General features: G+C 29.8%; 1 protein-coding gene across 1 annotated transcript; it reads left to right on the top strand.

The window, feature by feature from the left end:
- Window positions 1-331: 331 nt before the first annotated feature.
- Bm12804 (Uncharacterized protein) lies at window positions 332-9121 on the top strand (the record flags this gene model as incomplete). The annotated part of the gene is made up of 20 exons (XM_043080113.1): window positions 332-463; window positions 1692-1897; window positions 2098-2219; window positions 2661-2801; window positions 2925-3139; window positions 3959-4117; window positions 4276-4429; window positions 4727-4839; window positions 5152-5259; window positions 5795-5958; window positions 6102-6212; window positions 6382-6451; window positions 6521-6592; window positions 7162-7215; window positions 7563-7654; window positions 7736-7849; window positions 7977-8112; window positions 8381-8521; window positions 8720-8808; window positions 8953-9121. The coding sequence occupies 20 exons, from the start codon at window positions 332-334 to the stop codon at window positions 9119-9121; spliced, it is 2562 nt and encodes an 853-aa protein (XP_042936047.1).
- Window positions 9122-13827: the final 4706 nt, after the last annotated feature.

Below are 13827 nucleotides of genomic sequence, written 5' to 3'. Positions count from 1 at the left end.
TGGATAAAATGATAAGGAATCACATGAAAAATACTCTAAGGAATCAAAATTCTGACAAATAGATTTATGATGCCGCAAGATTGTTTACGATTTAAAAATGAATCACTAGTTTTCCTTTAAATTTATTTTATTACTCTGACTAGAGTTTAGCGAAATTAAAATTTGCGACACTTCTGTATCTGCTAACAACCTTCTTTCTTTTCTATGTATTACATATGTACTGTAATTATTCCTCATCTTTCACTTATCCTTAGGGAAAGAACGAGGTTGATCTATAAGCTTATCGTTTTTCTTTACACATTATGCAATATTCACTCTACTGTTTGCAGCGATGATTATAACACACATGCATGCGCACACAGACACAGGCACCCATGCAAGGAAGTACGTATATATAACCATATCCGCTCATTATTCATTGATACATTCCAGTTCTCAGTTGGTTGCAAGTAATTATTGTGGGGTAAATTTTATGAGTGAAATATTTTCGACAATATGAAGAGTGCAATTTCATTTAATTGTTAATTTCTTATTTCATTTGATATTTGTTATTTTTATATTTAGCAAAAAGTATGTTATCGCAAATGATTACATATTGTTAACAACTATAATTATTCAGCACTTCAGAATTATCTTACTGAAAAGATTAATATTAATAGTAGTAGGATTGGTGATTAATAATGGTAGATCTGTGCTAAGGAAGTTCTGTTTATCTTTTACAAATATTTCACTTTTTTGTTTTTCTTTTAATATTATATTTATCACAGTAAATTTTATAATCTGATTATTGATGTGTCTGACATTTAGCACGAATAGTGATGATAAAATTTTTACTGATGGTTTATTTTTCGTATATGTTAAAAGATTATTATCCAAAAATATTACGGGTAGAGTCGATCACTAGTATCCATTAGATTATGTGTGGATCTGGTGAGCTTGTAGATAGTTGTAATGAATTGAACCGAGTCGACCATTGTTTAGTGAAGATCCATACTCCTTATATAGTTAGAAATTTTCTTAAAAATATTTTAATACTGAATGTAAGCTTAGTTATAAGACGGGATGAATTTACATATGAATTTACCAAATGCTTGTGACGTTTTGACTATTAAATATAAGCTGAAAAAATCTGCATATGAATGGAGTAAATGATTCATTATATTGTTGACCATAAATTTATTTTATTTTTTGTTTTTGGAATGAAATGTTTGATTGGAAAATATTCGAAATAAAACAGTCTCTGTAATGCAAATTTCTATATTAGGAACTTAGTTATTCCGTGATATTTCTACAATGTAACGTAAATTATTTCGATATATTTCTGTATTCTAAAAATACTTCGGTTATTTCAACTTTATAGTATTTATTATGGTCTTTATCGTTTATCATATCTATAGTATAGTCAAGGTAGGTAGGAAATTTCTTGATGCCCACTTTTTTACCATATCAAGCTGATATGCTTTTATGGAAAGCAAATTATTCTAAAATCTACAATTTCACACATTTATGAAAATTATTGATATCAATCATCGTTAATAGATGTATGATAGTGAAAAATGGTAGCAGATTTGAGTTTTTTGCGTTCTCTGTGTAGCAGATGCAAAATCGGTTGTTAAGACTTTCCTTTATTTACATTTAATTGCATTATGTTAATAAGACTTTCAAATGTACATTACTATTAGAAAGTTTAGATTGTCAACAGTATGTATGGGGAGAGTGAAATAAGCAGTACTCCAACATTTAACAGTGATGACTGGGAAGTAATTTTTGGTAAAGAAGATGAAGTAGACGATACGAAAGACTTGAAGTCAAGCCAGAATGGTGAGCTAGATAATACAGCTGAAATGGTATCAACAAACAACAACAGCTTTGAAACTGCAACAGTTTATTCCCAACGGTATGCAGTTTCATGTAAACCTAGGGCTTGTTTGAATTATTTTAATAAGTTCATAAATTCTCCTTTTTGATAATCCTTCGATAGAATCTTTTACAAAATAACGAATTGGAACGTTTGTATTTTGGAAAAAATAAGGTGAAGTGATATTAAATGTCTTTAATTTGGACTTTTTTTGTATTATCTGAAGATGTTTGTTTCAGCACCGCCTATTCCTCAACGAATTCCGACGCATCCGCTGATAATTCAGGGATACTTTCATTAATTCAAAGAACGCAGGATACCGTGCATCCGAAGAAACAAGTGCAGGGTACTGTATCAAGCAGTCAGTTTTCGTTTGCGTTAAATTAGGAAAGAACTAAAAACCTTTATTTCATTAATTGCATATAATGAATTTCGGGAATCGTACAATGCAGTGGTTCCCGTAACCAACTGGAAAAGTAATCTTCAAGAATGTATCACACTTTACCACTTATAAATCTTTTTAATGAATAAATTAGCCTCACTTTTGTCACCCTACTTTTGATAATTCTATTATGAGGGGTCGTCGAGTTATTTTTCACTGTAACTATTCAAGGATGTTATGAAAAAGTGTGCTGAATCATTCAGTTTAACATATTCGTCAATTAAATTGAAAGTATTTTAGACCATGTTGTTCGAAGTAGTTGGTATTACAATAAGTTAGTTAAGTTAATTATCTTCCATGTAAGATAGTTTATTCGTAATATTTGAACTGTTATAAATTGATAAGTTGATTATGTTGCAGTGATTGTAATGGATTTGTGTATGAAACGTGAGCAGAAACTTCGCCTGGAAGGTAATATCATAGAAGCGAATGCATTGAGTACCGTTGGTTTCTCGATTATGAACCTGATTGCGAAAGTGATGGAATTGCTGCAGTTAAATGGTTTCTTTTCATTCCTATTACTACAGAATGAAAGTTCAATGATTGTGATTGGAAAAATGAGGTTTTTGGTTGGTTAGGATTGTGCTATTGGAGTTTGAAATTACGCAGATGTTCTTTGTTTAGAATGCATACATGTTGGGAGTTTGATATTAGAAGCAGTAAAAGCATCAATGAGTAAAGGATCGAATGAATGGGAAAGTTTGATATTATGTGCGGGAAGTATTCATGCACTCATCGATGAAGTACGGATAAAAAGCGCAGATTTGGATGATGTGGGACAACTGAAAATGATAAGTGAGGCAGAAAAAAAATTGGATAAAAAAGAGCTTGCAGCGAAGGTTTATTTATCAAGTTTATCTACTTTTGCTTTCCAATTAGTATAGCGAAAACAATTTATTAAATCTTACACTTTCATTCGTTTTGTTTTCGGGAAAAATTTCGAAGAAGACGAAGTTCTCTTGTAATACTTTGTAAACATATCTAGCCTTGTTAGAACTTTGTGGCAATGTCCTCTGAATAGGCTTTCTATTAAAACGTCTCTGAGCTATCGTGCTACAGTAAGCTATCTTAAAACTAGTAGAAGGGCGATAGTTGGTTAGTGTATGTCGTAAAAAACGAACGTTTAAATTACATTCAAATTCGAATACCTTTGTCAGATTCTGATAACTCATTGTCCAAATGCGAAATTCGCATTTATAACTAATCTATGTGTAGATCATTTAAGCTATTATGCTAATTCCTTTTTCTCACACAATAAAAAACTCTTTGTTAGCAATCTTTGTTTCACATCAGTTAAATGCCCTCTGCCAAATATCTGGTCAGTTCAGTTTCTCTTTATAAACCAACCACCTCCATTACAGTTATTCGTTCTACATTTTGGAGTGGTTTTTGATATCATTTTAATGTTTTATAATTATATCATATCTTTCGTTACTCGTTGTTATAATGTTGATTTGTTGGTTTAATTACCCAAGTTTGAGGCAAAATAAAATATCTGGAAGTCAATACATTCCACGACAGTGTGGTTAGATGATAGCATAATGTCATTTTTCGATATCTTAGCTATATTTACATTACTTTGTAAAATAACTTTACATTACAAAAATTGTTAAGATTTGTTGTTTTTGATTTTCTTGACAAATCTATGTATGATTTAGCTGGCGAAGGAAAGGAGAAAACGAAAACTGGATGCTGTGCTTACAAGAAAACAAGAAGAAGCCAACGAAATGCGCAAACGTCGTCACGCGATGCAACAAACTGAAGCACACTCTGTTTTAACTCCTTCAATAACTTATCAATACACAGAAACTTCCGATGCAATCATTAAAGAATTTTATTGTTTAAATTTGTTTAAAAATGGCCATAGCTGTCTTTATTTTCTTCTGTGTAATATACATTTTCGCATAATACTAATTTGAACAAATTCAAGTATAACTTGTTTGAAATTGTTTTTACGTTAATTAAATATTTCCAGCAAGCTAGTGATGCTATATTGATAATGGCTGCAAATAAATATAAACTTCGTAAGGAAGAACGACAAAAACAAATTGAAAGGAAATCTCAGGCCAATGATGAGTGCAGATCATCTCAGTCAAATGTTTTACATACGAATCTTCAAGTTATCAGTGGTTTTCAAATATTGCAACAAAATTTAGTCATGACAGTTGATATTCCTTTTTAATCTATTACAAAGAATGCGGAAAACTAGTATGTGGTAGAACTTTTCAATCATAACTCGATAGTAGCAGATTGTCACTAGTTTGGTCTTTTAGTTTTCCGCTTTTTTTTTTGTAATGGATTCGAGTGAAACATTTGGAAAATAAGCTTGAAGACATTCTAGAACAGTAATTGAATAATCCAGATACTTATCAATCACGTTTTAACTAAAAACCAGGTTTTTGCTATAAATTGAATTAATATTTTAGTCATACCTAACTTGCCTGATGCTAGGAGCTCCACTGGTCCAATAAGTGCAGAAGCTTTAATGGAATGCGAAGAGTCTGATTTGAGCAATTCAATTACTTTACCATCATTTCCGGTTTGTTGTAAATATTTATTTGATGTCGTTATTTTTATTAAAAATTAAGATTTTTTCTTAAATGTGCAGTTGACTTTATTCTAGATAAGACGCAACAAATCACAGTGGCTTAAGTGACACTGAACTGTTATTTAGCTTTATTTCTTTCCCTTGGACTTCATAAGTTCCGGTACGGAAAATTTTTTCTTTTGTTTTCATGCTGACTGATGAACATTCAGTCAAGAAATTTGGTTTAAAATGAGCGATTGAAAGCCATGTCAATGAAGTTAAGAATTTTGAATCATACATTACTAAATACGAACATCGTTAAAGGTGCAAGAAGCTGGTAATCAACACTGTATACAACAACCACATTCGTTTGTATTATTGGCAAAAGGAGAGCCTAGGAACCGTCATATATCAAGTCACATTCGAAATAATGTTAGCGATTCTTTTAATTAATGTGCCTTATAACTGCTTATTCATAATTTATTCTGAAATTCTTTGTCAACTCTTTATCGCTAACCGTATTTATTGTCGTTTAATTCTAAAATTTCTTTAAGAACCATATTTCATCTCAACTTCGTTTGTTTCGATCTGGTAGCTGTTTTTATACCAATTTTTAGAGACTGTTATATGTCGGTTACTTATTCATCTAATAATTGAATTTTTTTGCACAAATATCTCTTAATTGATGTAAATCTCAGGAGTAGTTTTGATTAATTATTAAAGTTTTACTTAACTTATTATAAAGTTTATTATTATTAATTACTAAGGTTTTGCTTAACTTATTATTAAAAACTTGTTATTAGTTAACTTATTATAAAGTTTTTTTCATGGACTGAGGTCTTTTACTTCAAAATTGTAATTCTTTTTTTTTTTTTTTTTTTTTTTTTTACATCTAGGGGATGAATTAGAATCTTGCTAATTCAGGAGATATATTATTGTTTTGGTCTTGAAGAAAGCATTTTTTTAGTTTTCTGTAATTGGAAAAATTAACCGTCCGAATTCCACCAATAAAATTCCAAATCAGTCAATGACATCTCCATACTTGTCAAATGCTGTCAATATCTCAAGCCCAGCTGGAATATCTCAGCTAGATATCAATTCAGCAAGTACTACGAATCCAGTTAAAACAAAGTAGGTCCAATCAGCAACTATGTCAGAACCTTCCTAGTCATGCTTCATGGATAATGCTTAATTTTTTTTTATTATTTTCAGATTCTGCTGTTATTTTTTCCAAAAAAATGTTTTTTCTTGTAGTACAATGCATGAAATTTTAGAGCTGTAACTCAGTCTGCTCAAAAATATGATAATGTGAGTTTTGTAAAAATTCGGAAAGTTGGTGCAAAGACAAATGATAATACCAACAAAAAATTGCAATCAGTGAAAAAGTTTGTTCACTCTACAGTTTAGCTTTTCTTGTTCATGTGTATTGGAAAATTAAAAATTCAATTAAAGAAATTTAGTCTCTTTCTCACTTGAGCTATTCCTGTTTTGTATGATATGAATACTGAATGTATTAGGGTATATCTGATTAATACATAAGACGATTTGTTTTAGAAGTGTGTTTTTTGTTGGCGAGGATAAATATTCTATAATTCAAGTATCGAATAATCCAAATTCAACAACGGTACGTTTCTCCATGTTATGACCACTAGTGTTGTATTTTTAGAAATCACTTTTCTCAAATCCATTTCAGGATGGTATGAATATTATCGGATTTCATGACTATCGCAAGAAGTATCCACGGGGATCAGCAATTATGCCAGATGTAAATGACTGAAGTATTTTTTCCTCGAAAAGCTTATGCTAAATAGTTTAGATACATGCAAATTCTTTCATGCTTTGTGTAGGAAACATTAATAAGAAATACCGTTTCTTTAACTTTAGGTTCCTTAAATGAAGGTAGGAAAATAACAATAAGATTCTAACACTTATATTTAGGAAATCTGACTGATAATGGTCACTTTACCCTTTCGTTTTATTTTGATTCCCTTCTGTTTTTCATCATTATTCTCTTTATCGTATAGAAAAAAAAAAAAAGTGCATCATTAATAAATTAGAATATTGGTCATGTACATCGTACAAGGATTATTCAGAACATCTTTGGTGGATAATACTTTAATCATTCTAAGTATTATGCAACACCGAAACAAGGGTAAGATTCGTAAAGCGTTAGAGCAATGTTCTCATTGTTCTTTTATTGGGTTTACTAGAAGCAGTATTCTTTAACAATCTTGAAATTGAATCGGGAAGCAGACATTTTTTGACCAATTTCAAGATTTTAGTGGAATAAGCCAATAATTTTTCGCTCTATATTTCTTACTGCATATATTTCAGGAAGAGAAAAGAAAGAGAGTGGAAAACCTACCTCCTCGTGAATACGATTTTTTCGTAAGTTTGTTATTGATTGGATGATAAAATAAAGATATGTTAAGGAAAGATACGAAAAGAATAAATGGTTATATTTAGACTTCAAATATTCATGCAGTACCGGTATTTTCTGATCGTTTTTTCTTTTTTTATAATCTTCGGGATGTTCTTTTCTTTATCATTAATACAGAAAAAAGAAAAAAAAAAAAAGCTTTTAACGTCTGGAAAGCTAATTAGAATGTAGTACAATGGGAAATTTCCAAAATTATATTATTTTTTTGCTGATAAGTGATGAGTGATAAGAAGAGCAATGCATTTTGAAAGAGTGCTTCATGAAATATTATTTCTCTTTAGCGTTTCTTTTACAGCTTAAGTCAACTACATCACGACCAGTTGATATCGTTAATGCACGTTCTTTCTGTGAAAGCTGCGAATTTACACGTGGTAATATACGTAACTGGTTAGTTTCTCTGCTTTTATGATGAAAAATACATTTTTCGTATAATACTTTAAATCACTTTTTTTCTCTTTTTCTATTCAGGTTTATTGTTGGTTCAAGGTTTGAACGTTTGAATGGGAGTGTTTTTGGTGTGAAGAAAAGTGGTTGTCCGAAAACCCATCTATCTCGTGCCAATTATCCTCCAGTCCATTTCAAGTTATTTTTTGTTACCTTATAGAATTGGCAAGTACTTCGATAGTTTTTTGTTTTATTACTGTAATATATTGTGCTGTCGCAAAGTATTGGTTGATAATTATTATCTGATTAAAGCTGATCAATTTAGAATTTTGTCTGACGCTTTGACACGTATTTCTATCGACGTTGCTGGACTGAAAATTTTCTTGGCTGTTGGTGAGGATTGGGTTGTAAAAAAGTCAATAATGCCCGAGGAGTTTACATCATTTATAAGAAAATTTGCCGTAAGGCTATTCTTCTTATTCTGTTTTTATTTATTTCATTTGTTTCTTAAATTAACCTAACGTGTAAGGATTTGTGTAAATACTTTTCTCTTAAATAAATTTAGTTTATTTCCATTATTTCACTTAGCTTAGATCGGAAATGATATAGAACTCTGTATACGTTGTAATATGAAAGTTTTCAATGTCTTGGAACCTTTGAAACATTCGACGTCTAATTAATCCATTTTCTTCTATTGAAAATTATCAAAACTTATTCCCATGTTTTCAGAATGTTTTACACGGGCTATATGTTAAGCAGTACACGCTAGAGCGTACAAAAGAAGTGGAATTCACGGATGATTTAGAAAAAATCAAAAGTGATTATGCCTTTGTCGAAATGCCAACTATTATATTATTCACAATTCCTACAGCAAGTTTTCCATCTTTTCTTGCTTTTTCATAACTTACAATCTAAAATATGCGAGACGGGAAAAAATAAATTGAAATAAATTAAAAGATCTTTCGTGTTGTTGATAGTATCTTATATCAAAAAAAGTTTCCAATAAAGTAATTTAAATAAAATATTAATAAGAATCTTTGGTGGAAGATGCCCATATTTAAATTTTAGAGAAACGATTCTGATGCGGAAATGAAATGTAGTTTTTACAATAGTGCAATTACAGAATTGGTTCAAAGTTGGGATGCAACTTGGAAAAAGTATTTTTTTAAAACCTTTACTTTTTGTCAGGTTTAACCAAAATAATTTCATAAAAAGTTATAATCTGTACGATACATGCAGTATTCTGTTTCGAAAAATCGGAAAATGAAAAAAAAAAAAAAAAAAAGACTTGTTCATTTTAGTTTCTACTATCATAATGCTACAAATCAATGCATAGAATTGAAATTAATTGATTGGCGACAACTATGTATTAATGAAAATGCAAACAGTAACAGCAGCATGATTATTGTTTTAATGAAGCATTTAATGGAAGAATGGGGTATATGTATGACACCCAGCAATCGTTCCTAATTTCTAACACCGTTCAGTTTCTCTACTTTTCATTACGATCTCTTTCGAATGTATCAAACTCAATGATCTCATATTTTCAACAGTAATCTTTCTGGAAATCTTTTCAGTCTTTCCTTTCAAAGAAATGCAAGTAATAATAGCAGCATGATTACTTCAATAAAATGAACCATTCAATAAAAAAATGGGGTGTATATACGATAAATTTCTTATTGAATACGGTTAATCTCTTGTCGATCATAAATCAATAAATGCTTAATTGATTTATGATCGATGAAAGTGAAAAATTGTTTTTAATATGTTGAATGTTTCAATTGATTTTCATTTCATTTTGAATACCTGTGGTTACAGTTAAATTACTACAGGGTATTTAATTAAATAATTTGTTTTTCATGTTTGACTACCGCCTGATTTGCATTTAAAAATCAATAGAACATTTGATTAAGTGATTTCGCATTTCTTTGAAAAATTGATTCTACAGCTGTTTCATTTGTCACGCCGTTTTGTAATGCACTAGGTAATGGATAAATAGGTCTTATATGATGTTCTATTAAATCACTGACGGTTAATTATATAAGTTGTGGATACAAAGCGGGCAGATCTGAACAGAAATGGTCATGAGATAGTTTTGGAGCTTCCGCAACGAAATACGGCGAAAAAGTATTTTTAATGCATCATTCGGTCAGCTAAGTTTGCTCATCCGTATTATCATGGAATATTTTCTAGTGAATATTCAGTATAGATGCAAACTACATAAATTATCAAATTCCATTCATCTTGACAATTATTATTATTAAATTCAACACTTAATTGGGTCTGATTAAGATTTAAAAAATCTATTTCTTAAATCGATTAAATAGTCTCGGCTAGGATTTCTGTTTCTCTTTGCTTGTGCTTACTTTAAAAGAAACGAAAGATAAACTTTTAAAATTTATATGGGATTGTTTTGAAAAGAGAGAAATCCTCTGAGTATGAAGCATTGGCGGAAAGAAGAAATATGCAATCAAAACGGATGTTTTGTTTATTTTTCTCTTCTGTCATTAAAATTGTGAACAATTGTGCACTTGATTGTTGTTTTCTTGAGCAATTGATTAGCAGTTGAAATTATTCTCATGATTAAGTTGGCTGCAGTGTTTGTTTACATTGTTTAATAATGTATATGTGTTGGAATATTCGATAAGTGTTCTTGTGATTTTCGTTTTGAATCGAGAATAGTTTACAACAGTTTTTTGGCTCATTTTTAATATTTGTAAAATATTATTCAATTCTTAGTTAACTTGAATATGTAAGTTATCAGTGTTTTCATACTACAGTGAAATATTTCGATAAAGATTTGAATTTCTGATCATAATGTATGAATAATTTTTTTTTTGCCATAATAGAAACTAAGTTTAAAATAACTTCTTTTCCATCAGGTAATGAAGTTTTTTATAGTTCCGAAGTGCTTTTTTTGTTTTTGTTTTGTTTCAATTCAAATACCAAATATGAATAAATCTTTCTTATTGTTTAATATACAACTGAAATTATGATCAAGTGTTTGGAGTTTGAATTACTGGGAGGTGTATGTCTGATCAGTCGATGAGCTTGACGGGAATGGACGAGCCATGTGAGGTATCGTACACGCAATGAAAGAAATATTGAAAGGAGAAGAAATTTTCAAGTATCTTCACGATTGCATGCAGTATGAAGAGTTGCATTCACTTATTTGAATATCATATCAAGCGAAAACATGTTAACAATGTTTAAATTTCTCCCTGATTCAAATGAATTTCATGTTTGTACGATTCCAATCGGCCTGTTCAAATGCAAGTGCAAATATATAGCTGTTGGGGGTGCTTTCCCTTTTTTTGAAGCTACCAAACAGTTGTAATTTTTGGAAAATTTTATTCCAAAACACCCCGTAGCCCAATAAACCGTCATAATGCTCGACAGAAAAATAAAAATGACACTACTGATTTTGAAGACTTTTTAAAATTAAAAAAATGAAAGATCAGGTGTGAAGTTAATCGAAGAGAAGAATGGTAGCCAAGATGACTATTTCGCAGTGGCTGGTATGCATATGTCAGAAGTCATATAAAAACTAGATTTTATTTAAATGGGATTTGAGAATTAATTGGAAGAGAATATTAAAATTTGACAAATTTTCCTGTTTCTACAGAAAATTAAAGATTTGAATAATCGAATAATTTCTTTTGCTCTATTGAAACCACTGCAGTGGATAGACTAATATTGTTATTACATCAATTTTAGCAAAATTTGATTACTAAGAAATCTAAACTATTCAATGTTTTACAAAATTTAAATTTTCTAATCTATTTTCCAACTTAGCAGAAAAGAAAATCCCAAATACCATGCTTTAAGTTAACCAAATTTTAAATTAAAAAATAATATATCCAACAACTGGATGAAATAATACAGTGTAGTAAAATTTAAAGTATTATTTTCTCTGACTCTACAAATTTTAATGTATCTTTATTAACAGATACACATAAAAAGAATGTATATAAAGGATGGTAAACGAGGAGAAAGAAGTAAAATTAAAGGTCATTAGCAAATAGAATCACTTGTCAAGGGAATGATCAATTGAATGTGTATACATTACGTATATATATACATATATCTTTTCAAAATGTGCACCAAAGCATGACTAATGCTAACAAAAATAAGTGAAACTAGGGAAATAACTGTTATGTATAAAAAATTCAAGCAGAACAATTAAGTCATTTATATTAAATTACCAATAAAAAGAAAACCGTTTACATAAGAAAGAAACTGATTATTAAAATATTAGACATAATAATTGAAGCAATGACCTAAGCAGTGGGAATTGAGTTATAAGGGCGAAGTAAAAAATTAAAAACAAAAATCTGGAGACTATCAATAGTGATTTAGTTAGATAAAAAGGAAATAGAAAAGCTGTTTGTCACCTTATATTATGGAAATTGATTTGTAACATTACGCCAGTTAACACAATACATTTGGTTTAGGACAAAGAAGGTTAGTGAACAAACAGTTGACAACTTTCTAACAATCGAATTTATGTTTAGCTGTAAGATCGGAAGATCTTATGGGAACAATTTTCGACATATTAAGGAGCACACATATTCTTTGACGTAAATGAACTCAGCTATTTATACTTGGCATTTAAAATTGAAATAGTTTTATACATGTCTAAGGAATATTCAAATAAGATTAGACCTATAGATTTAACAGTTAGCTTTACTAAATTTGCACATTTAATAATAGTATGTGGCTTTATCAGAAAAGTTTGTTTCATCTATTTTTTTAAAAAAAATAATATTTATCGAAAAAAAAAAATCAGAAACATCTATTTAATACAAACAGTAGTTAAATTGAAATATTTTTGGTAACATTAAAAGCAGTCTTAGTTTTACAAATAATTCGTTATATTCACATTGTCTACACATGCACTGTACTATTAGGATCACAGTAAAACTGATGAAATTATCAAAAAGTACATGCGACTATTACTTTAATCAGATTCGTAAAACTTTGACTATTTTTAATGTTACCAACATTTTCAAACCAGAGACTATCAAATTCAATGGAGGAACAATAAATTTAAGATTGGACGAATTTTAATGCAAAATTGGGACTATTGGCTTACAACCAAGAAGTATTAATCCAGTATTTCACCAAAAAAGAGGTGAAATACAGTGGCGACAAATTAACGGAAAAAGAAAAAAAGTTAGTAGAACAAGCAGAGACACAAAATCTACTAATTTTATTTGTATTTGCTTTTATTTTGTAATAATATGCCTGGAGAGTCATTGTAGATAGGACCGAATTTTTTCTGTAACATATCGAAAAAAGTTAGTAAAAGAAATTGAATTATGATTGAACTTATTTTTGATTAGCTTTTATTTTTCATAATATTAAATAAGAGATTGGCTTCTTGCAACATCATTTCTTTAAATCAGTTTTGCCAAGAATTGTCTTGATTTAGAGACTTAAAATACTTCTTGTTCCTCTCTTTGCTGGGCAGTTCATTTTCAATGATAATTTCATTGCTTAAGATTTAAAAGCTTCAATATTCAGACTGTCAATTTCCATTCGCTATCATTCTTCTTAATAAATGTAACTCATTAGAGAGAATTCTTTGATGATGTGCGACTATCCAGATTTTTAGACAAAGACCTTTCGTATGACATCACAATTTCCTAGAGCAATTTCATAACTTCTAATGAAATCTCCTTGAGATATGCAATTAAATAATTCAATTTTTGGGTATTTAGGTATTTCGCAAATGAACTGCAGATTCTGCATTACCATTAAATTCAGGCATTGATAATTGGGATAGGTTAATTGTTGGGTAATGAATTATTTGGATTAGTTCTTTTGTTTTGCTCGTTTGAGCCACTGGAGTACTTTTGGCATCAAAAAATTTGTATTGAGAAATTACTGATTTGACAGGTTTCGGCACAGGATTATTGGGCTTTTTTTATTACGAAGAAATACAAAGATTTATTGTAGCAGAAAGTCAACAAAGAGGACTAGTAAAAAAGTATTTGTTTTTTTGTGGAACTAGCATATGTTTTTTGGATAATAGTCATTGGTTGTGTTTATGTAAAATGCGAGTGGTTTACAATATTTTTATTCACCCAATCGAATGCAGAAATAGCTATGTGAACAAAAATTATGCTAAGATTGAAATCTGATATAATCGACAAAAAACTCTCGGTATGGAC

The sequence above is a fragment of the Brugia malayi genome, assembly GCF_000002995.4.
Source record: "Brugia malayi strain FR3 genome assembly, contig: Bm_v4_Chr3_scaffold_001, whole genome shotgun sequence".
Lineage (NCBI taxonomy): Eukaryota > Metazoa > Nematoda > Chromadorea > Rhabditida > Onchocercidae > Brugia > Brugia malayi.
Note: the sequence above shows the minus strand (reverse complement) of the source record. Positions and strands in the feature narration are given on the sequence as shown.